Source organism: Camellia sinensis, chromosome 4 (assembly GCF_055761805.1).
Source record: "Camellia sinensis isolate YWXY chromosome 4, ASM5576180v1, whole genome shotgun sequence".
In the NCBI taxonomy this organism is placed as follows: Eukaryota; Viridiplantae; Streptophyta; class Magnoliopsida; order Ericales; family Theaceae; genus Camellia; species Camellia sinensis.
In genome coordinates this window covers 52,960,111-52,983,802 of record NC_138964.1, presented here as the reverse complement: position 1 = coordinate 52,983,802, position 23,692 = coordinate 52,960,111, and the positions used below count along the sequence as shown (strand labels likewise).

The following is a 23,692-nucleotide window of genomic DNA, read 5'->3' as shown; positions in this document are numbered from 1 at the left end:
CTTCCATTGACAAGCTGTGTTTGTTGAATATCTTCACGCTAGCTTGAGGAGGAGTGTTGAATATAAAAATCGAAATATTATGTTTGAATATGGAAATTAGAATAGAAATTATTTTGATTATAGGAATCTTACTTTGTGTATATTGTTTCTTAAATTGTATCATGAATATATTATATATACATGGTCTTTACCTTGTTGATTGGTAAGCCAAATAATTCTTTTCATTCTTTTATGCACACAATTGTTCGTACTCAAGGTTCTAGAAGGATACTCTTCAAATTTTATTAGTCATGTATCAATGCAAGATTTGAAACTTTATGGTTTGAAGTCACATGATTGTCGTATATTGATGCAACAATTGTTACCTATGGCAATACGATATGTGTTGCCTAAGCATGTGAGATATGCCATTACGAGATTATGTTTCTTTTTCAATGCTATTTGAAGCAAAGTGGTGGATGTGCCAAAATTAGATTAAATTCATAAAGATCTTGTGATCACATTATGTGTGCTTGAAATTCTTTCCACCATCATTTTTTGATATCATGGTTCATTTGATAGTGCATCTTGTTAGAGAAGTCCAACTTTGTGGACTGATTCACTTTACATGGATGTACCAATCTGAGAGGTTCATGAATGTGTTAAAAGGGTATGTTTGTAATTGTAATTTTCTAGAAGGTTGCATTGCTGAAAGTTATATTGTAGAAGAAGCTGTTGAGTTTTGTATAGAGTACTTATTTGGAGTGGATACAATTGGGATTCCTCCTACTAGGAACATGACAATTGATAATGATACAAAAATTGGAAGGGCTTTGCTAGGTTGTCATGTTGTTGTTGTTGAATCGTGAAGAATGGGAGCAATCACATCATTATGCGTTTGAAAACACAAAGTGTTGTTCAACCTTACATTGAGTAAGAATTACTCATCTCCATTTTTGTGACAACTGTATTGTCTCACAATAGTTGTGATGTATTTGCTAACTGATCATATTTTACTTATCTATAATTTGATGACAGTGAGAATATGGCTTTTTTGAAGCTAGAATATCCTTATCAATCAAAAAGTTAGAAATGGTTACAAATTCAACACAATAACATATTTATTTATTGGCTACGTGAAAAGGTATTGAAACAATTAAATGTGTATTTTTTACTTCTTGTATATCATTAATAAACTTATAGCAAACAGTTCAGCGATATAACAGGTTTCAGATGAATTAAATGCCGAGAATAATATCTCAACTACCTTGAAGTGGATAGCACAAGGATCTCGTTTTGATGTTACAAAATGTTCTGGCTATATCATAAATAGTTGTCATTATTACAACAAAAACAACAATAATTTGTCAATCAAGACAGTGGAGTTAGTTTAGTGGCGACGGCAATGCCATTTTCAATCTACAAAGATAAGAATCCCGTATTTGCAGAAATGAGTTTTTATGGGGTTATTGTTGAGATATGGTAGCTTGATTATCATATGTTCAAGATTCTTGTATTCAAGCGTGATTGGTTGACAACAATAAGGGAATTAAAGTGGATGAACTTGGTTTTACATTAGTTGAGCTTGGAAGGATAGGCCCCAAATTTGATTATTTCATTTTGGCTTCCCAGGCGAAACAAGTTTTTTGTGTAGAAGATCAACTTGATTTGAGATGGTCAATTGTGCTGGAATCTCCTCAAAGACAATATCCTTGTGAAAGGGATGATGAGCTCAATGATTGTTCTATAGAGCATCATGGATTAATAAATGTATTGCCAGAAGTTGAATCATTTGATGAAGTTGACGAGTCTATGTCATCTTACATGCGAGGAGACTGTAAGAGAACTTGGGTTGATAATACCTGATATATTTTTCTATTTTTTGCGTTGGATGTAACATTGAACTTATGAATTGTTGAGTGGATATATTTTTTACTTTTCTTTTGCTTTTTGGTCCTTGTTCCTTTTGAGTGGGAAAAAAGTTTAAGTCTAATTTGTCTTTATGATAAAATGAAGTGAATCTCATTTCTGTTTATTTGTATCTAAGAATGTACGAGATTGTTGCTTTTTTCTATTTATATTTGTGGATGGCTTAGCATTATTCAATAGTTTTCGTTTCTTTTCTTTCTTTTCATAATCTAGTAGTGTGCTAATGTGATTTTCTTCCAATTTCATGACACAGATGGATTCATCTTACGAAGAGGATGCAAGGCTGTCACCAATAAAATCGAAAATAAGGAAAGGTAGAGAGAGGTTCAACAACCCTACCAGGGATCATAAAGGATGAAAGTTCTGAAGTGCAAAAAATCATTCACTATAATGAGTTAGGTCAACCGATAGGGGACGTACAATACCCGAGCTATCTTGGAGTTTTGGTTCGAACAATGGTCCCAATAGTCTATAAAGATTGGCATAAGGTTCCAAAAGAATTGAAAGAGAAATTGTGGAGTTGTGTGGAGGTAAGTAGGTCTCATATATCTACATACTTTTAATTTCATTTAAATTTTTTGTTTATAACTTTATTTCTTAATTGCTCAGTTGACATATAATGTGGATCCAAGTAGAAAAAAGAAGACTTTGTTTTCAATTGGAGAGAAATGGAGGAAATTCAAAAAATACCTTAGCAAACACATCCGTCAATACAAGTCAAATCCTAAGTTCCTTTCAAAACCACCGGAAATTTATCCTTTCAGTGAACAAAGACATTGGAATTCATTTATGAGGGATAGACTGACAGAAAAATTTGAGGTACATGTCAGAACAGTTTACTTATTTTGTTAGTGAATATTTAATATTATACAATTGAATATAATTTTGTGTTATAATTTAAAAGGTACAAAGTAATATTCAGAGAGCGAGGCAAAGCAAAAGTATATATAACCATATTTTTGGTCGCAAGGGCTATGCTCGGTTTCAAGAACTTGTAAGTATTTGTAGATTTTGTAATTTAATAATACATTCAAAATTTGGTATGACTATTTCTAATTTTATGTTTGATTGATAGAAACAAAAGACTGGATCAAGTGAGAATTTGGATAGGAGCATTCTATGGAAGAAGGCTCATCAAAATAAAAAAGAAGAATATGATGATGTGAAAATTATGCAACAAGTTGCTAAAATTGTAATCTCCATGCACTTATGATAATGATTTTATATTGAAACAATATTGTTCATTCTTCTTATATATCATTGTATACTGTAGGATGAGTTGACCAAACAAACAATGGATGGGAGTTTGTCCACCCAAGGAAGCACCGACATCCTTACCATGGCATTGGGTACGGTTGAACATTCGGGGTAGGTAAGGGGTGTAGGAAATTTTATCACACCAAACAGTTACTTCCACATTCCTAGACGTGGAAATCATTCAATTTGTGAAGAGAAGCTGAAATCTTTTGAGTCAATTGTGTTACAAATGCAAGCTCAAATCAATACAATGGCACAACAAAGACCCCAAACATCACAGTTTGATGATGCAAACTCAAACACCTTGAAAATATAGGCAATCCACAACTTGTTCCTAACTCAAAGGAAAGTAGGCTGCTTTTCAAGATTGACATGTCATCTTCAAATCCTAAGCACAATATTAGACCTCCAAATCCTAAGAAGAATATCAAACCTGTAGTTTTCAAGCTAAATATTAGAAATGTATATTCTTTTTATTTCAATTTTAAGTTATATTATTTTGTAAATTATGAATTGTGTGGGGACATATTTTTTGAATACCAACACGTGGCATGGTGACGCCGACGTGTCAGCCGAGGTGCCACGTGCCCTGGTAGTTAAGCCGAGGTAATCTCGGAGAAGCCGAGGTAATCTCGGAGAAGCCGAGGTCATCTCCGAAGATGTCGGAGTCCGAAGATAAGGGACAAGAGTCCTAAGGCAAAGAGGGGACTTAGTTAAGATAAGGATAAAGCTCTTAGGGAGTTTATCTCTATCTCTTAAAGAGTCCAGAGTAAGCACTGAGATTGGAGTTCATAGAAGTCATACTTCTAGTTGGACTTGGATTGAGTACATTATAAAAGAAAGGCACCCCCGTGGGTCTAAGGTATGTAATTCATACTTTGAGTATTCAGTTTAATACTTGATTATCCTTGAGAATCATACTGACTTGATCGTCGGAGTGCCCCCGGGTGGAAGAACCACCGCCGGAGCTTTTCTTTTCTGTTACAGGTTGCTGGAGCCATCTATTCTGCCGGTGCTTAGCTGCTGATCACTAAACGGGCAGTGTGGTCAGATTTTTACCCACACAATTTGGCGCCGTCTGTGGGAACGAAGGAAGAATAGATGGCCAGTAACGGACAGCAAGGAAACGCTGGGGACGATGCTCCTTCTGGAAGCAGCAGACCGATTAACCTTGACGCCGAAGGAGACAATCACAATACAGAAGCCCGTGACCAGGGTCACAGGGAGAACAACGATATCCAGGAAGGTGACACAACAAAAAGATCAAACCAAGGAAAATATTACAATGAAGACAACCTCCAGGTATGGAGGGACAGGTGCCTACGCAGAGACGAGGAAGTAAAGGAATTAGCAAACAAGTTGGCGGACCTCCAGTCGGTCGTCAACTTCATGATGCAGAACAATGTTATGCAACCACCATACCCGCTGCAAGATACGCCAATGCCAGCAACCAACACCCAGAAGGGTGGAGGAAAAACAATCCCCGAGGCCCCTCAACATACCAGGAGCGGAAGGCATTCTCACCGGCCTTCCAGGGAAGTCGGACGAGAAAGGCCGAGGCAAGAAGAGTCCCGAAGGACGCAACACATGAAGAATCCAGACCCCAAAGAACATCGACATGTTCAGGGGCAAGTACTCCACTTTGACACAACCCATGAAGAGAGACCCAAACGGACCCACCTCGAGGCCGAGAGCAGTATACCAAAAAGACTAAAATCAAAAGACAGCCGAGCTCCAGGGAGGAGCAAAGAAGACTTAAGGGACTACCTCAAGAGGAGGCAGCAAAATGCAGAGGCCGAGGTAAACTCCCCAGTAAAACCGAAGACAGCCTTCTCGGTAGAACTGGACAAATTCGAACCACCCAAGAGGTTCAGTATGCCGAGGTTCCAAATCTATGACGGTAAATCAGATCCAAACTTTCATGTTGGGCTATACCTAAATTCAATGGCACTATATAGCGGGAACGAACCATTGCTCTGCAAGGTATTCCCCTCATCCTTTGGGGAAATTGCATCTGATTGGTTCCACAAGTTACCGAAAGGAAGTATAAAGACATGGGAAGGCCTGGCCGAGATGTTTGTGGCCAGGTTCGTGACCAACAAGCTGCAACCCCTGAGGGTTGATGCTTTGATGGCTCTAAGAATAACCAAGGAAGAAGGCCTTAGGGCCTATGCGAAAAGATACTACGAGGTGTTCAACCGAATACCTGAATGCAACCAGGAAGTAGCAGTCGTGTCTTTCAAGAACGGCCTGAAAGATGACTGCCCACTACGGAAGTCTTTGGCAAAAACACTGCCAAAGAGCATGGAAGAACTCATGGCACGAATTGAGAAATACGCCAGGGCCGAGGAAGATACGTCGGGAAACAAAGAGGTGAAGCAAGAAAAGGGAAACGGCTCGCCAAAGCGAGGCCGAGTCAACAACGGACTCACCAGGCAAGAAATAGAATTAAGAAATAAACAGGCGGTAACCACGGTATTCCGGATCCCCATCCATAAAATCTTGGATCGGATTCGGAATCAACCATATTTCAGGGCTCCAGAAAGAGCACCAGGGGAATTCATGGGAAAAAACGTCGGCAGACGTTGTGCCTACCACAATGAAGGAGGGCATCCAACTCAAGGTTGCAGGGCCTTAAAAGCACACTTGGAGGACCTAGTAAGGCAAGGCCTTCTGAGGGACCTGGTCGATGAGGCCAGAACAAGGGAAGAACAGGCAAGGTTGCCTCAAGCACCAGCAGCACCCCCTCCCCCAGCACAGCGACCACAGGCAGGAGAACCAAGGGTGGTCAATGTGATCCACTCAAGGGTCAACGAAAACGAGGTCAGAGGAGAAACCCAGAGGGTAAGACATTTACAGCATATCCACCAAATTGGGGACAAGAGACATCGGCCAGAAGAATGCCAAGGGCCAATGATAGCCTTTACCGAAGCCGACCTAGAACTGGTCCAACATCCGCATAATGATGCCTTGGTAGTATCCCTCCAGGTTGGGGAATGCTAAGTAAAACGCATCCTAATAGACCAAGGCAGCTCCTGTGACATCATGTACGTCAGATGTTACAGAGAGCTAGGCCTTCACCCCGATGACCTAGAGCAATCCAGCGGCCCGATGGTCGGCTTTAATGGAACGCCAACATGGCCACTGGGTGCAACAAGCTTAGAGGTACAAGCCGGCACTAAGAAGATCAGGACAGAATTCCTGGTCATTGACACACCCTCACCATACAACATCATCCTTGGAAGACCGTGGTTGCATACAATGGGGGCAGTTCCCTCGACGTTGCATCAACTACTCCGGTTCCCAACGGAGCATGGGATTGAAGAAGTCAGAGGGGATCAACTACAAGCCAAAAATTGCTCCATGGCAGCAATAAAGTCCACCTGTAGTATACAGGAGCCAAAGAAAGCAGAAGTTGAAGATGGAGACATGGAAGTCCTGGAAGACGTCGGGAAAGAACCGACCGAGAAAAGCGAAGAAGCACTAAAGAAAATCTTCGTCCAGGAGGGCGACGAAGAACGATTTTTTCTTCTCGGCTCCGGCCTAGCCAAAGAAGAAGAAAAAGAACTAGAAGATTTTTTAAGGGCAAACATAGAGGCATTTGCCTGGACACCCTATGAAATGCCTGGCATTGACCCCGAGGTCACTTGCCACAGTTTGAATGTCGACAGATCGGCAAAACCAGTGATTCAACGAGCCAGAAGGCCGACGTTATTACACGTCGAAGCAGTGGAGGAAGAGGTAGACAAACTCCTTGAAGCCAGGGCAATCCGAGAAGTCCAGTACCCAACGTGGCTGTCCAACACAGTAGTAGTAAAAAAGAAAAATGGCAAGTGGAGGGTTTGTGTGGATTTTACCAGCCTCAACAAAGCTTGCCCCAAGGACAGTTTCCCTCTGCCCAAAATCGACCAACTGGTTGACGCCACTTCGGGACACGAAAGGATGAGTTTTTTAGACGCATACAGAGGGTACCACCAGATTGCTATGTACCCTCCAGATGAGGAGAAGACCGCGTTCATCACCCCGAAAGGCCTGTACTGTTATAAGGTAATGCCTTTTGGGCTGAAAAACGCAGGAGCAACCTATCAGAGGTTAGTAACAAAGATGTTTAAACATCTGATCGGCAAAACAGTAGAAGTTTACATTGATGACATGGTCGTAAAGACCAAGGAGTCAAAAGGTCATCTTGCCGACCTAAAAAAGGTCTTTGACATACTCAAAAGATATCGGCTCCGACTCAACGCCGCAAAGTGTGCCTTCGGAGTTGGGTCAGGTAAATTCCTAGGCTATCTGGTAACAAGAAAGGGCATAGAGGCCAGCCCAGACCAAATCAAAGCCATCCTGGAGCTACAGAGCCCAACATCGGCAAAGCAAGTCCAAATGCTCACTGGAAGGGCCGCAGCCCTGAACCGATTCATCAGCAGAAGCTCGGACAAGTGCAGACCCTTCTTTAACCTGGTAAAAAAAGCCACAGACTTCCTGTGGACCGAAGAATGTGAAGCAGCCTTAGCCGATCTGAAAAAGTACCTGACCACAACCCCGGTCCTTTCTAACCCTGTTCCAGGAGAAGAATTATTTTTGTACTTAGCAGTCTCTGAACACGCAGTCAGTGCAGTGCTAATCCGCGAGGAAAAAGGGGAGCAGAAAGCTGTCTATTATGTAAGCAAGACTTTGGCTAACGCAGAAACAAGGTACCTACCACTGGAAAAATTAATGCTAGCCTTGGTAATGGCCTCAAAGAAACTAAGCCATTACTTCCAGGCACACAAGATTGTGGTTCTAACAGAACACCCATTGAAGTCCTTATTACATCAAGGAGACTTAACAGGAAGGATAGCAAAATGGGCAGTAACACTGGGACAGTTTGACCTAGAATTCAGGCCAAGAACAGCAATAAAGGGCCAAGTTTTGGCCGACTTCGTCACAGAACTCACACCTGAAGCCATCGCACCTCAGGCTCCGTCGAGCCGAGATGAGCATCACCCCGACAAACAAAAAGAAACCCAGTCAAAGACAAAACAGCAAGAGAAAGAAAGGCTCAGACCATGCAGCATCTACATCGGCGATTCGTTCAGACTATATGTCGATGGAAGTTCAAACCGCCAGGGAGCAGGAGCAGGAGTACTGCTGATATCTCCAGATGGAGAGATTGTAGAACAATCCATCCGACTGGGGTTCAAAGCCTCCAATAACGAAGCAGAATACGAGGCATTAATTGCAGGACTAAAGCTAGCAGCAGCAGCAGAGGCAGACGAGGTAATTGTTTTTTGTGATTCGCAATTAATTGTTAACCAGTCAACAGGAGAATTTGCAGCCAGAGACGAAAGAATGTCGGCATATGCAAAGGAAGTCATCCGACTGGCGGCCCTATTTCAGAACTGCAGATTACTCCAAGTCAGCCGAGATGACAACACCCATGCCGACGCATTAGCCAACCTGGCCAGTTCAATTCAAACTGGAAAAACAAGGACAATTATGATCGACTACATGTCGGCCCCGAGTATAGATAAACAGAGCACCGAACAAGAAACAATGTGCGTGGGCCTTGGACCAAGCTGGATGGATACAATCATTGCGTTCCTAAAAGAAGGGAAGCTGCCAGAAGACCACAAAGAAGCACATAAAATTAGGCTGAAATCCGCCAGATTCAGCCTAACAGCGGAAGGCCATCTTTACAGGAGGTCCTTCACTGGACCACTTTTAAGGTGCGTACACCCTTTGCAGGTTGAAGATTTTCTTTATGAGATCCATGAAGGAATTTGTGGAAGCCATGCCGGGGGCAGATCGTTAGCCCATAGGGCCATTACCCAGGGGTATTGGTGGCCCTATATGCAAAAGGATGCCGAAGCCTATGTAAAGAGATGTGAGCAATGTCAAAGGTTTGCACCTTTGATACATCAGCCAGCTGCCGACCTAAACCCAGTATCCAGCCCCTGGCCGTTTGCCCAATGGGGCATGGATCTGGTGGGACAACTTCCCCAGGCAACTGGGCAAAGAAAATATTTACTGGTAGCAACGGACTACTTCACAAAATGGATAGAGGCAGAACCTCTTGCCAAAATCCGAGATGTGGATGTCAAGAATTTTATTTGGCGAAACATAATCACCAGATTTGGGATTCCAAGAGCAATAGTTGCCGACAACGGAACACAGTTCGACAGCAAACTTATCAAAAACTTCTGTGCGAAATTCAAGATCAAAAACTATTTCTCAACTCCAAGTTTTCCTCAAAGTAATGGGCAAGCAGAGGCGTCCAACAAAGTAATCCTGGATGGGATAAAGAAGAGGCTCCAAGCAGCAAAGGGAAAGTGGGTGGACGAGCTGCCCAACGTACTTTGGGCATATCGGACCACGCCGAGAAGATCAACGGGAGAATCCCCTTTTGCCATGGCCTATGGCACAGAAGCAGTCATCCCATTGGAGATCGGCATCCCAGGGATCAGAACCCAGGGAGTAGAGAATGGCACCAATGACATACTCTTAGCCCGAGACCTGGATCTACTGGAAGAACGAAGAGAGAAGGCTGCAATTCAGCTTGCAGTATACCAGCAACAGCTTGCCAGAGCTTACAACAAGAAGGTTAATCCAAGGGATTTTCAAGTTGGCGACTTAGTCCTAAGAAAAGTCGTCGGAAACAAGAAGGATCCCAGGGAAGGCAAGCTTGGCCCGAACTGGGAAGGACCCTACAGAGTTACTTCAGTATTGGGCAATGGAGCATATCGGCTTGAAGACAATGAGGGCAAAGCACTACCCAGACCTTGGAATACTTGTAACTTGAAATTCTTCTATCATTAGATAAACATCATTGTTTGGCCGATATTATCAATAAAGTCTTTTCAGAATTCTCTCAACACGTATGATTAATGGTTATTGAAGACATATCAAACTCAGGCAAACTAAGCTGATATGATTCCTTATCTCCACTTGTTGAAATTTGTAGCAATTTACAAGTTGGAATCAAGCTGATTCCTTATCTTCACTTGTTGAAATTTGTAGCAATTTACAAGTTGAAGTTAAGCCGATATTATTCCTTGATCCACTTGTTGAAATTTGTAGCAATTTACAAGTTGGAATCAAGCTGATTCCTTATCTTCACTTGTTGAAATTTGTAGCAATTTACAAGTTGAAGTTAAGCCGATATTATTCCTTGATCCACTTGTTGAAATTTGTAGCAATTTACAAGTTGGAATCAAGCTGATTCCTTATCTTCACTTGTTGAAATTTGTAGCAATTTACAAGTTGAAGTTAAGCCGATATTATTCCTTGATCCACTTGTTGAAATTTGTAGCAATTTACAAGTTGGAATCAAGCTGATTCCTTATCTTCACTTGTTGAAATTTGTAGCAATTTACAAGTTGAAGTTAAGCCGATATTATTCCTTGATCCACTTGTTGAAATTTGTAGCAATTTACAAGTTGGAATCAAGCTGATTCCTTATCTTCACTTGTTGAAATTTATAGCAATTTACAAGTTGAAGTTAAGCCGATATAATTCCTTGATCCACTTGTTGAAATTTGTAGCAATTTACAAGTTGGAATCAAGCTGATTCCTTATCTTCACTTGTTGAAATTTGTAGCAATTTACAAGTTGAAGTTAAGCTGATCCACTTGTTGAAATTTGTAGCAATTTACAAGTTGGAATCAAGCTGATTCCCTACCTTCACTTGTTGAAATTTGTAGCAATTTACAAGTCGAAGATAGGCCGAGGTTATTGCGTAAGTTTTCATAGCAATATGTGGGTTGTTTGAACCCTAGAGAAGATGCTTAACACTTGTTGAAAGTTGTAGCCATTTACAAGGTTATGTTAAGCCGACGTATGATCACCCGCTGAGGTATACAGAAAATTAACGGGTCGATGCAAAGGTTAAGTATATTATTTAAACACTTGTTGAAATTTGTAGCAATTTACAAGTAGGTTAGAACAAAATCATTGTTTAAATACTTATTGAAAACTTAAAAGATGGCAAAAGTATACATTGAGTAGTATATGTTTAGTTCTTGACAGAATTTATACAAGGTTTGCAGGTCAGTATCTTGCCGAAGTAAAAGCCTTGCAGTTATACCCAGGGTATGTAGCCCCGAGAAGATTGCACAAAGAAAGCATGCAAAAATTTCTAAGTATAGAACTATGCAGAAGCAAGCAACAGAACATCACAAAATCAAAAATATCCATTGCAAGAACAGTTGCAATTACATACTGAAAAAGGCACATTGGCCATAAGAAGGAATGTACATTGTTCAGGAATTAAAAGAAAAAACAAAGTCCAAAATCCAGAAAAGAAAGAAGGGAAAATCAAGACTCTTGAACATCAGCAGCAGCAGAAACTGGAACCTCGGATGATTCAGCTGGAATATCCTCGGCCACCTTCTCCGCTCGTATTTCGGCATCTATCTCTGCTAAAGTTGTGTCAAGACTTCTGTCAGTCAGAAGAAGGTCAGATGACGGACACCCCTGAACAGGTTCCCTGGGCACTTCCTCAGCCTCATCACCCACTTCATCTTGAGTTAAGTCTAAAATTTGCTCAGCCGGAAAGGACTTGGCCTCAGTAGCGCCCCTGGGTTTTCTCACCAAGGCTTCACCTTCATCTTTCTCTTCGTCTTCACCCTCAGCTTCTACCTCAGTCTCTGATTCATCCTCAGCTTGACTTGGAGGAAGAAATGGTAGAAGATTAGCATCAACTTGGCGCAATGGCGAGTCAGCAGGGAGATCAAGCTTCTTTATCAGAGACATCCAACCAAGGGAAAATCCCCTGTTGCATGCCTGCCTGACTTGAAGTTTGTATTCTTCTGCAACGTCGGCCATGCCTTGAGCATAGGCCTTTTCATCGGCCTCCTTGACTTCGGCCTCCTTGGTGGCCAGAGCTTGTTGAAGTTCTTTTTGCGCTTGGACCTTCTGAGCCTCGGCCTCCCTTTTCTCGGCTTCAGCTACTTTTTTAACGGCCTCAGCAGCTTCGGCCTTTTCAAGAGCTAAGGTTTGGTTCTTCGTTGCAGCCTCGGCTTGATCTTCTAGTTTTTTCATTTTTACTTCAAGGGCCCTTAATTCTCTCTTCATTAAAGTTGCTTCCCTCTTCATATCAACCAATCTTTGACGATTCTCAAAGGATTGCATTGAAAATGAATGGGCATGTTGGATAGCCTGAATGAAAACAAGAGTATCAGAAAGTGTTCCCAGAAAGAAACAGAAGGAAAAAACACAAAAACAAATAGAAATACTTACTTGGGCAGAGTGTTGGAGCATCAGAGCGTAATTTTCATACTCACTGAACTTGGCATTTCGCTCCAAATCATTCGGTAGAAGAAGAGCGGTACTAAGGGCGACAGCAACGTTGATATCATCAGTACTTTCACTAGCCATGATAGGCCTGTCCTCTAGAGATAGATCAGGGGCCCATGGGACGTCGGGCTTCTTTGAAGCCGAGGTCGTCGCAGACGATGACCTTGGCCTCTTTGTTTGTGTAGATCCTGAGGGTTGGCCCTCAGCAGACCTTTTGGTTGAAGTAGAGGTCGATTTTTTGCTTTCAGCTAGCTTCAAAATCGGCAAAGCATCCTCAGCATCGGCATCTGTAACCTTGGCCTTAGGCTGAGCCTTTTTTACCCTCTTCGGTTTGGGTGGAAGCACTGATTGCGTTGCTGCGGCTTCGGCGTCAGCTGGAATGTCGGCAAGAAGATCTTGGACGACAGGCCTCGGACGAACCATCTCGGCAGTCTTTACTAGCCTTCGTCGGCGTTTACGTTCAGGAATTGGTATTAAGAAGGGGGCCGAAGTTGATGGAAGATCGGCTGGGTCAGATGTGGACTCTTGATCTGTCCGAGATGTAGAAGCAGTTAAGGTTGTGGCTGTTGGTGGAGAGAGACTCTTCTTCCTTTTTCGAGGGACGTCGGGTAAAATGGATCTGTGTGTGGGGACAAAGTTTAATAATACTGGGGCTTTTCGTTTAAGGATTGGAAGACCAAGAAGTGTTCTCAGATCTGGTCCTGGGAAGAAGGATTGACGAAAATTTTTCGGTGGTTGATGAAGATCTGCAAAGAATCAGACGTCAGAAACAACAAAAGTATTTAAGTGTTGAATGAAAACAATTAAGTGTTGACTCAGGGCTCTTACTCTTGCCCTCTGTAAGTGTTCGAGGAAGAGGGTAAAGGTGGACATCTTCATCTGGGCCAAATTCCCAATTTCCAGAGGCAATAAGATAGTCATCTCCAGCCCCCTTGTTGGAGTCTGGAAGGTCGGCTATAATCTTGTACTGAGTGGATCTCGGCTTAAGGTAATATACAAAACCCCTATCCTTCAGATCAAGAGGGCACATGGTATAACAATATTGAAGGTCGGCGAGGGTGATTCTGAGGTTTTCTTGCCTAGCTAAGGCTATAATACCATTAATTATCCTATAGGAATTGATAGTAAGTTGCATGGGGTTTAGCTTATAGAAATAGAGAACTTGACGAAAAAGGGGATCGAGTGGAAGCCGAAGTCCACATTCGATAAAAGCAACTACTGGAAAAGGCATTGTATGGTCTGTAGGCACGATAGTGTCATTATCCCCAGCCAGCTTAAGATGAACGTCGGCTGGGATAGAGAATTCTTGCCTAAAGTATTCAAGACTTGTTGGGGTATTTACCCTGTGCCTCCACATACCCATTGTGTCGGCCTAAATTAAGAGGAATATGTTTCAGAAGACGGGCGTTTTTCAGGTTTTCCTAAAGATTAAGGGTTTTACAGACAAATCCCAAACCTACGAACTATTAAGATAAAGATCGAGGGCACAGATCTGGGGCAGATACAAAAAAGAGAAAACAAAAACGAGGTTTCAGATTCAAGAACAGAGGTATAATTTTCAGAAACAATAGAGGTACAGGAAAAAATCAAGAACAGCGGCGAAAAGAATGATGGAAAAGCATAGAGGTTCAAAATATAGCCACAAAATCCAAGATACAAATAGATCCCAGACCTCGAGTAAGATCAGCAATGGCAACAGACTGGCAATAGCGCATAAAGAGAATGAAAGAAATTAAAGGAAGGGGACTTACCAGGAGAAGTGAAGCCAAGGCAATACTCGTCGAATCCAGAAACCAGTTGCGACAGCAAAAAAGGCTTTGCAAAAAATACGGGACTAAGAACAGTTCCAGAGAAGAAATTGAAGCAATGGCAGATTTGAAGAGGAAGAACGAGCTTTCGGAAGAGAAAGAGTAAAGAAGATGAAAAGAAAAAGTGAAGAAAAGATAGAAGCAAAAGAAGTTTTGTCAAAAATTTGAAACGGCGGCAAAAATAGGGCAATTATTGCGCCTAGGGTAACGCACGCGTCAGACGGCGCAGACGAACGAACAGACAGCTTCCAGGCGCGTCACTAACACGCTCAAACAAAGACGAAACACGTGGAAGGAACAGTTAGACATGAATGACAGCTCATGTGCATAGGGGAGTACGACCGAAGCCACGTTCTCCGAAGAGAACACGTCGGCTGAAAGAAGATAATCTTGGCAAAAGCAGTCTTCTTGAGCCATTATTCAGAAAGGAAGTGACAAAAAATTCGGAATAGGTTCCATCACCTCAGAATGCCGAGGTAATAGAACCTAGGGGGCAGTTGTGGGGACATATTTTTTGAATACCAACACGTGGCATGGTGACGCCGACGTGTCAGCCGAGGTGCCACGTGCCCTGGTAGTTAAGCCGAGGTAATCTCGGAGAAGCCGAGGTAATCTCGGAGAAGCCGAGGTCATCTCCGAAGATGTCGGAGTCCGAAGATAAGGGACAAGAGTCCTAAGGCAAAGAGGGGACTTAGTTAAGATAAGGATAAAGCTCTTAGGGAGTTTATCTCTATCTCTTAAAGAGTCCAGAGTAAGCACTAAGATTGGAGTTCATAGAAGTCATACTTCTAGTTGGACTTGGATTGAGTACATTATAAAAGAAAGGCACCCCCGTGGGTCTAAGGTATGTAATTCATACTTTGAGTATTCAGTTTAATACTTGATTATCCTTGAGAATCATACTGACTTGATCGTCGGAGTGCCCCCGGGTGGAAGAACCACCGCCGGAGCTTTTCTTTTCTGTTACAGGTTGCTGGAGCCATCTATTCTGCCGGTGCTTAGCTGCTGATCACTAAACGGGCAGTGTGGTCAGATTTTTACCCACACAAATTGTATCCTTAGTTGTAAAAGCATTTATTTTTTTAATTTCTTATAGAGCAAACCATGCAAACTAGTGGTGGGATCTCTTGAAAACATTGTTGCCCATGGTACGATGTATGAAAGAACTGGACCTCAAGAAGTTATTCATATGGTACCATCGGGGAAATTCAATGTACAAGTGTCTGTTGATGTTGCCATAGTTAAAGATGCCCCTCTTCCCATTCCTATCCCGGAAAAGATGACTATTCTTGGAGAGGCAATAGTATGTCAGGCGGCTTGGCCCAAAAAATTCATATTGGTCAACAATGAGGTACAAATATCTTTTCTAGAAGTGTTACTACATTTTCCTTCAACTAAAATTGACTTGTGTATTTTTGCATTGTAACATTTCAAATTTAGGGAGCTTTAAAAGATGTTGATTGTGAAAAACATTTGGAGTGCATTCCAGCTTTTACTTCATTGGTTTGCAATGAGGTACAATTATATTTTCTAGTGGTGTTGTTACATTTTCTTACACTGAAATTGACATATTTTTGCATTGGGAATTTTCTTAGGGAAATTCAAAAAATATTGATTTTGAAAAAAAATTGGAGTCCATCCATGCTTTTGAATCATTGGTCGAGCATTTCAAGTATGATGAAGCCATTAACATTCCACTAGAGGACATATTTGGGGAGGAGATCGGTGTACAACTTCAAAGAGTAGACATGGAGTATGTATGTCAAATGAAAGAGCTATCCATTACATGCATCATGTTGTATGTTAGAATTTACCTTCACCTCACCTACTCCACTAAACCTAACCCACTACACCACTACCACCTCCACTTCACCTACACCACTACCACCTCCACTTCACCTACTACACCTATATCTCCTATATAAGGAGCCTCTCACATTTGTACTAAAAACAACAATAAGATATCAATCAATAATACATCAGTTTATTTTTTACATGGTATCAGAGCAGGTTTAGAACCTACTATTTTCGCTTCCCGGCGGGCGGCAACCTCACCTTGGCCGCCCGCCGGACCTCAACCTAATCCACTAAAATTTTCTACACATACCTTCACTCTTCTCTGTCCTAAAGTCTGATCTTTCATTCCGATCCGATCCGATCCAATCATCAACATCGAAATCAGAGAGGCCTAGGTCTCATCACTGTCTTCATGTACCTCTGGATGCACAATCTCCCCCAAGAGAAACCTCGACACCAACACACTGAAAGCAGGCTCACCACTCTTGATGATGTGAGTAAACGACACTGCAATACTCACTGTCGCAGCCACATGCCCAATTGTATGCGCCACAGCAACAGGAAAGAGGGTTTTCCAGAACTCGAAATCAGTCTTTGGTGCTTCGGCTAGTCTGGTAGCCCAAGAGATCAACATCATGAGAGATCCACAAGCGAGAGATAGAGTCGAATACCCACAAATCTGGGAGATGTACAAGAAGGCCGCAGCATCGTTCTGGACTGCCGAGGAGGTCGATTTATCACAAGATCAACGACACCGGGCCGCAACTCTACCTGCCGATGAGAGGCATTTCATCCCCCACGTCCCGCCTCTGCTGGACTTGTCTTGGAGAATCTCGCCGGAATCATCGTCAACTCCAGTCTCCATTTGGGAGTCTCAGCTTCGTCTGAGAGGGTCCTCCGATTAGGAGCTGTGAACGAGGGAAATGGATGGCTTAGTTGAGGATAATCTGAAGGTGGAGGCAGATGGGAAAGGAGATGAAGCAGAAGTCTTCTCTGGTCTCTCTCTCTCTCTCTCTATAATAATCAACCCATATGCCCCCACATGCCCCCCACGATATTTCCCTTTTATTCTCACTTCCGTTTATTCTTATTCTTATTATGAACCACCTCAGAACCATGTGCATCCCTTTTATGAAACTTTCTTTATTTTATTATTTTATTTTATTTTATTAAAAAAAAAAAAAAAAACCAAAGCCACCCACGTGGGTTGGTTCTCATAAATCTGCAATTTGATAGCATGCCATCATCCACTAATTTTTTTTTATTTTTATTTTTTAAACCCATCTTCACCTTTTGCACTCACGTGGTTGGTTCTCACTTTTTCATCATCAATAGTTGGTTCTCTTTTCTTTTTCTCTTCAATTTTTTATTAAAAAAAAAAATAAAAATAAAATAACAATAAAAATAAAAAAAATAAAAAAAAACTGGGCCAATAAACCCCGTGAACCACTTTCCTTATTTCCCCTATCTTTCGTTTTGATTTCAACTTTATTCTTATTATTTCTTTCTTTATTTTTCTTTCACATTATTTTTACTTTTTTTTTCAAATTTCATTCATACCATATAACTTTGCACACCAAACCATATTTTATTCATCTCAGGGATCAACCCCGATCACAATTTTCCCACAAAAAAAAAAAAAAAAAAAAAAAAAAAAAAAAAAACAAACAAACAAACAATCAAAACCAACACATATCGGAACAGTGGGATTTTTTCTCTCTACTCTACTGCAGGTCTCTTCTTCTTGCCTCCGTCCTGTGCAGCCCTTGCCGGTGTTGTCTCCATATTTCCCACTCCACTGGGCATGATAACTACTCCCTGCTCCTCCACTGCAGCATATGGCGGCCCTCCAAATCGGAACATCACGGTGGCCTTCCGCTTCAGTTCCTTATTTTCTGCCTTTAGCACACTGATCTCTGCTCGCGCATCCTTATACATGCGTTGGAGCAGAGCCAGCTGGGAATTTAAATGCTGCACCTCATTTGTCCTACTCTGCAGCCGGTTCGACAAATTTGTGACCGCCGTCATGGTTTCCACGCATGACTTCAGAGTATACTGATTAGCCTCAATATCAGTTTGCACCGCCATTTTTTGCTCCACCGACCGCATCGGAAAGTTCAATGGAGCAAAACCAGAGGTGTTTGGTTGAGGTTCACTGGCCACCGCACCAGTTATTTCTCTTGTGGGCTCGTTCAGTTCTGGAAAGAGCGTGAGCAGGTTCTGGGTAGCTGGACGGGAAGAAGAGGCCATGTTTTTGGATTGCTAAGTGTTTCAGCGAAATAGCAATTTCAGACTGGTAATGTTCGGAAGGGTTGGTGACAGAATGGCAACAAAGAGTTCCACAGTTTCTCTCTCCGCAGAGGCAGAGTTTTTTCAGCGAAGGGTTGGTTTCAGAGGTTTCAGAATGGTATGCCTCAGCCTCAGCCTTCGTCTTGGTTAAATAGCCGAGGCAGCCACGCGTATCGCGCGCCTCTTGCCGCCCGACAAACTGGCACGCCTTTTCATGGCACATCTTTTGACAAAGTGGACACGCCTTTTGATGGCACGCCTTTTGACAAAATTGGGCACACCTTTTGAGGGTGCAACTTTTTATGGGTCCGACAAGACTCTGTAAACTGTCCCGACATTGATTCCGGTTAGCTCCTTTATGGGTCCGACAAGACTCTGTAAACTGTCCCGACATTGATTCCGGTTAGCTCCTTTATGGGTCCGACAAGACTCTGTAAACTGTCCCGACATTGATTCCGGTTAGCTCCTTTATGGGTCCGACAAGACTCTGTAAACTGTCCCGACATAGATTCCGGTTAGTTTCTACAAGGGTCCAGCAAGACTCCGTAAACTGTCACAACATTGTCTTCTACAACGGTCCGACATGACCCCATAAACTGTCTTCTACAACGGTCCGACATGACCCCATAAACTGTCTTCTACAACGGTCCGACATGACCCCATAAACTGTCTTCTACAACGGTCCGACATGACCCCATAAACTGTCTTCTACATCGGTCTGACACCACCATACAGTGTCCTCTACAACGTTATGACACCCCATACAGTGTCTTCACCAACGGTCTGACACGACCATACAGTGTCTCCTATCCTTTTTTATTTTTATGTATTTTCTTGTTTTATTCCTCTCTCCAAACTCAAGTTGGTTAGTTTCTATCCTCCTTGAGTTTGCGGGGGGCTGTTAGAATTTACCTTCACCTCACCTACTCCACTAAACCTAACCCACTACACCACTACCACCTCCACTTCACCTACACCACTACCACCTCCACTTCACCTACTACACCTATATCTCCTATATAAGGAGCCTCTCACATTTGTACTAAAAACAACAATAAGATATCAATCAATAATACATCAGTACCTATATCTCCTATATAAGGAGCCTCTCACATTTGTACTAAAAACAACAATAAGATATCAATCAATAATACATCAGTTTATTTTTTACATTGTACATAAGGTAAGACTAAATTATTACATGGTTTGTGAGAAGCTGAGGTTTTTATCAATTACAAAGTTTCTTATGACAATTATTTCTTCTTTAATTAGTGATTTCCATCAAGTGTTAAAAGCGGCGAATTTGGACAGAAGATTTGCATTTGTTAACCCATATGTCGTTAGTGGTAAATGTCAGACTGGTGGATATTCAAAATCAACATTGATTGCTAGAAGATTAGATGATGCCAAGCCTGACCAACTAATATTTGTTCCTTATAATATTGGGTAATTGTCGTAGTGTTATTTATTTCATGTGTTTGAAAAATAATTACTTGCTGAGCTCATACTTGTGGTTTGTTCAATTTTAGGTGCCATTAGGTATTATTAGTCATTGATCTATCATTGATGATAGTGTACCATCTTGATTCATTTTATCATGGTGAAATCAACACAAGTTTAAAAATTGTAATAAACATGTAAGTTTATTACTTTTGTACATTTCTTTGCAATAGAGCTATTCTAATGATAATGTACTAATCTTTGTTCTTTTTATAAAGTGGTCTTCGGATTTATGGAATAACTAAAGGGATGAATAGAAAGCCAATTTGGCAAGTAGTTGAGGTAATCAATATATATATATTTTTGAACTATATATTTAATGTTAATGATGATTCATCTTGAGTATAATTGTTATATGTAGTTTTCTAATAAAAAGCACATTATTTGTATGTAGTGCCCACAACAACTGACTAGCGTGGAATGTGGATTTTATGTAATGAGGTACATGAAAGACCTTATTAGAGATCAAAGCATCCTAAGCAAAACAAACATAAGATCAATTTTAGTAGTTGTTTACTAATTATTTACGAATGATCTTTCATTTACTAATTGGTTCTTAATGATCTCTTGTACTTTAATGGGAAGAAGACTTCCATGGAATCTGAACTTGATGAAGTGCGTGTGGAGTGGATTAATTTCGTCCTAGATAACATGTGATTATCTTCTATATGTAAGTATAAAAAAGAAGGGAAAAGTAAAAACAATTTAGCTTCTATTTTACTTGATTAATGGCTTTTGTGTTTCATTATTATTTCCCATCAATAACTGTCTAGTAATTACTTTATCATTTGGTGCAAGGATAAGATCACCTCCTAAAAAAAATATTGTTGTTGTAATGGATTGTAGAAACCATTCACATTTCTTTTCTTCATAAGTTATGGTAATGGATCCCCAATTGATGGTTTAGTTTTAACATGTGATTAACTAGTTCATATCATGAACTTTTTCAATGATACATGAAAATTCTACTTTTAAACAAGATTTCTTTGTAAGTATTTTTTGGTGCAACAGTTTGGACATGTGTAGGTATGGAATATTGAATTTTCAAATTTTTAGCATGAGCACGGTTTGTTAGCAATTATGAATGTTAGACTTAGTGATACAAAATTTGAAATTTTGATGCAATAGTCTAAGGAATGTAGATTTGAAATATTGATCTAACTTGAGATATGTGGGAGAGAAATATGCTAGTGGGTGAGAGTTTAGAGTAAGGACAGAGAGTAGAGTGAGAATCATAAAATGTTTTGTTTGGAGATGGTTAAAGACTTGGGTAATGATGTATGATGGTTCAAACCAATGATGGAGGGGTGATTGTGATTTGTAATTAGGTGGCAGAGAGAGGTCAGTGTAATTTAAACTTGTGGGGATGTCTCCATCTTGTCAAAAGCCTCAAAAGATAGGTCAGTGTAATTTACCCAATTATTTAAAAAAAATCTTGGACTATATCATATTTCTTAATTTTTTACATATAGTAGTAACGAAACTAGATTCAGTGTAATTTACCCAATTATTTTAAAAGAATCTTGAACTATATCATATTTCTTAATTTTTTGCATATGGTAGTAACGAAATTTGTTTGTGGATTTTGATGTATTTTCTAGTTTAGAGCTTGTGACAGAGCCATTTACCTATTATTTTCTACTAAAATATTTATTGATTGCCAAATGGAATTCCAAGAAAAATGCTGCTAGTTTAGCTAGCTTACATATGGACTTCCTCTTTGCTCTCCAAATATTTTTTCCCTTTGATCCTTCCGAATTTTTGAGAGTTATGTTTGACTCTTTTTGGCTTTGTAGTCCATTCTTATTCTCTATTTTTGACAAGCTTGATCTCAGGTATAGTTATATGATGCTATTTGTGGAATGACTGACTTTTTGGGAAACATTATTAAGTTCATTTAATCCTCTCCATAATATTGGTGTTTTTTAACAATTAGGATTACGTAATTTTTCTTGTTGTATTGAATTTAAGGAATTGTTTGTGCTATATGTCCCTATCATCATATTTGATGGTTGGTGTTGTATCTTTGTTTTGTGATTTTTGCCCCTGTTCTTTTCTCAAATCATTTTTCTTGTTTAGCTTTAATTCACTTTAATTTGATTTTTTATTGAAGCATTTTGGGTGTTAATTTGTAGGGTTCAAGAGGGAATTTGGAGGGAAATATATAGAAAGATGGCGGGAGAGAAAAGTGGTGGCACTACTTGCATAACGACGTCGCCAAATTGAAGGTTGCTTATAGTAGTCCATAGGTTCCTTAATTTTTCTTTGCTCAATCAAACTTTGTTTTGTTGTAGGAATGATTCATTTTTTGTTGATAGAACTACTATGTATGTAGCAGCAGATATTTGAAAATTGAATTCAGTTTGTGTAATTAAAGTCTAATGCTTTGATTTACTAGGAAAATATTTGTTTTTTTTTTCAAATGTAAACAATCATGTTTTTAAATTTTAGAAAGTCTGAGATTTTTATCAAATACCAATCATAGTTAAATTAGAATGGAGATCTGTTGTCATTTACAATGACACTAATTGAGATGTATGTTTTAGAAATGATCACAGTTTTATTCAAAAACTGAAATCTTTTGCCATTTATAATCACACTTTTTAAAAAATGCGATCTTTTGCCATTTACAATCGTACTTCTTGAAAAATTGAGATGTATGCTTTAGAAATGATCAGTTATGTAGAAAAATTGAGATTTTTTGCCATTTACAATCGTACTTTCAAAAAATTGAGATGTATGTTTTAGAAATGATCAATTATGTAGAAAAATTGGGACCTTTTGCCATTTACAATTACACTTCTTGAAAAACTGAGATGTATGTTTTAAATATGATCAGAGTTTTATAGAAAACACTGAGAACTTAATAAGAATATTAATCATACTTTAAAATTTTGATCTGTGTTTTTAGTTGACTATCACAGTTAGAAAGTGATGGAAAATAAGGACAAACCATCACACTTGCATAGATCACGCTTTTTGTAATGTGAAAAATTGAGATTGATAAATACTATTATGGTTAAAAGTTGAGATCGTTTAGTTTTTTTGTAGTAGGTACTCTAACTCACCAACAACCAGTTTAGCATTTTTTGTAGTAGTTAGGCTAACTCACCAACAACCAATTTAGAAGAAATTTGGCTCAATTGAACCATAAAAATTGCAACTGATGCAAAGCTTTAAACTGCTATGCAAGGACAAGTCAAATAAAACACAATTAAAAACTACTACCAAAGTAAACTAACATAGCTGAAAATACTCAAAACATTGTGCACAGTGGCAGATCCAGCGGGTCTAGAAATTCAATCAAAACAGATGGCACATATTACTCACAATATTGAAAAAAAAAGAGAAGAAAACCCACAATAAGCAATGAGATATTATTAATATATATATATATATATATTTTGGGAGGGTAAGTTGTTGAGATTCAATATTATACAATCAATAACCTAACTGAATTTACGATAAACAAATCCAATACTATGAACTCAACAAGTGTCCCACAATGGAGAAAAACAATCAATTAAGCAAACCCGCAAACCCCATTGTAACGGCCCAATTTCTATAGATCCGATTAACATTAAAAATTCACTTTAATTCCTCTATTAGATATTCATTCAATTCATACATGCGGAAGCCAACATAATATTCAATATTCTCTGATATTCATAATGAAAGTAAATCTTCTTTTCGTATTCTTCATTTCATCAAGTAAGATGTACAAAATAAATCACATGCATTACACATTCATAACTCTTAAGCCTAAATCTAAAGTGATACTATTACAAAACAATTTCATGTCTCAAATAAAAAATAGCCCCAAGGGCTTACATCTTTCAAGGAATATTACCTTGTCATAA

General features: G+C 40.0%; 2 protein-coding genes across 11 annotated transcripts in view; both read left to right on the top strand.

Annotated features, from left to right (window-relative positions):
* The window catches only part of LOC114295933 (uncharacterized), a 34,786-nt gene extending 15,385 nt beyond the window's left edge, over window positions 1-19,401 (top strand). For 2 of the 7 annotated variants that reach the window (XM_082924899.1, XM_082924900.1), the window contains 6 exons: window positions 2,162-2,438; window positions 2,518-2,727; window positions 2,813-2,902; window positions 15,343-15,597; window positions 15,687-15,761; window positions 15,842-19,401. In XM_082924899.1, coding sequence (XP_082781025.1) covers window positions 2,364-2,438; window positions 2,518-2,727; window positions 2,813-2,902; window positions 15,343-15,597; window positions 15,687-15,761; window positions 15,842-16,171 — 1,035 coding nt within the window. In that variant the 5' untranslated portion in view covers window positions 2,162-2,363 and the 3' untranslated portion in view covers window positions 16,172-19,401. Of the gene's footprint in view, window positions 1-2,161; window positions 2,439-2,517; window positions 2,728-2,812; window positions 2,903-2,983; window positions 3,101-3,181; window positions 3,281-15,342; window positions 15,762-15,841 lie in introns of all 7 variants that reach the window. The other 5 variants (XR_014366477.1, XR_014366479.1, XR_014366478.1 and 2 more) reach the window with 5 other exon arrangements.
* A 109-nt stretch (window positions 19,402-19,510) lies between these two features.
* LOC145824637 (uncharacterized) lies at window positions 19,511-22,429 on the top strand. Of its 4 annotated transcripts, XR_014366476.1 has the most exons (6): window positions 19,511-19,778; window positions 19,862-19,969; window positions 20,051-20,114; window positions 20,227-20,273; window positions 20,421-20,502; window positions 21,968-22,398. XR_014366476.1 is itself a non-coding variant. In XM_082924897.1 (5 exons), the coding sequence occupies exons 1-4, from the start codon at window positions 19,534-19,536 to the stop codon at window positions 20,476-20,478; spliced, it is 414 nt and encodes a 137-aa protein (XP_082781023.1). In that variant the 5' UTR covers window positions 19,511-19,533; the 3' UTR covers window positions 20,479-20,502; window positions 21,968-22,423. The 4 variants fall into 4 exon arrangements, 3 of the variants coding, with proteins under 3 accessions (XP_082781023.1, XP_082781022.1, XP_082781024.1); XM_082924897.1 differs by lacking the exon at window positions 19,862-19,969 and having other exon boundaries at window positions 21,968-22,423; XM_082924896.1 differs by lacking the exon at window positions 19,862-19,969 and having other exon boundaries at window positions 20,227-20,322; window positions 20,406-20,502.
* Window positions 22,430-23,692: the final 1,263 nt, after the last annotated feature.

What these genes read in the sequence shown, in the direction of transcription:
- LOC145824637 (XM_082924896.1), top strand. Translation starts at nt 19,534, where the DNA reads ATGGTTTGTGAGAAGCTGAGGTTTTTATCAATTACAAAGTTTCTTATG. An exon ending in TTTGTTCCTTATAATATTGG is followed by an intron (nt 19,779 to 20,050) that starts GTAATTGTCGTA and finishes CTTTTTATAAAG; the next exon opens with TGGTCTTCGGATTTATGGAA. An exon ending in CAATTTGGCAAGTAGTTGAG is followed by an intron (nt 20,115 to 20,226) that starts GTAATCAATATA and finishes ATTTGTATGTAG; the next exon opens with TGCCCACAACAACTGACTAG.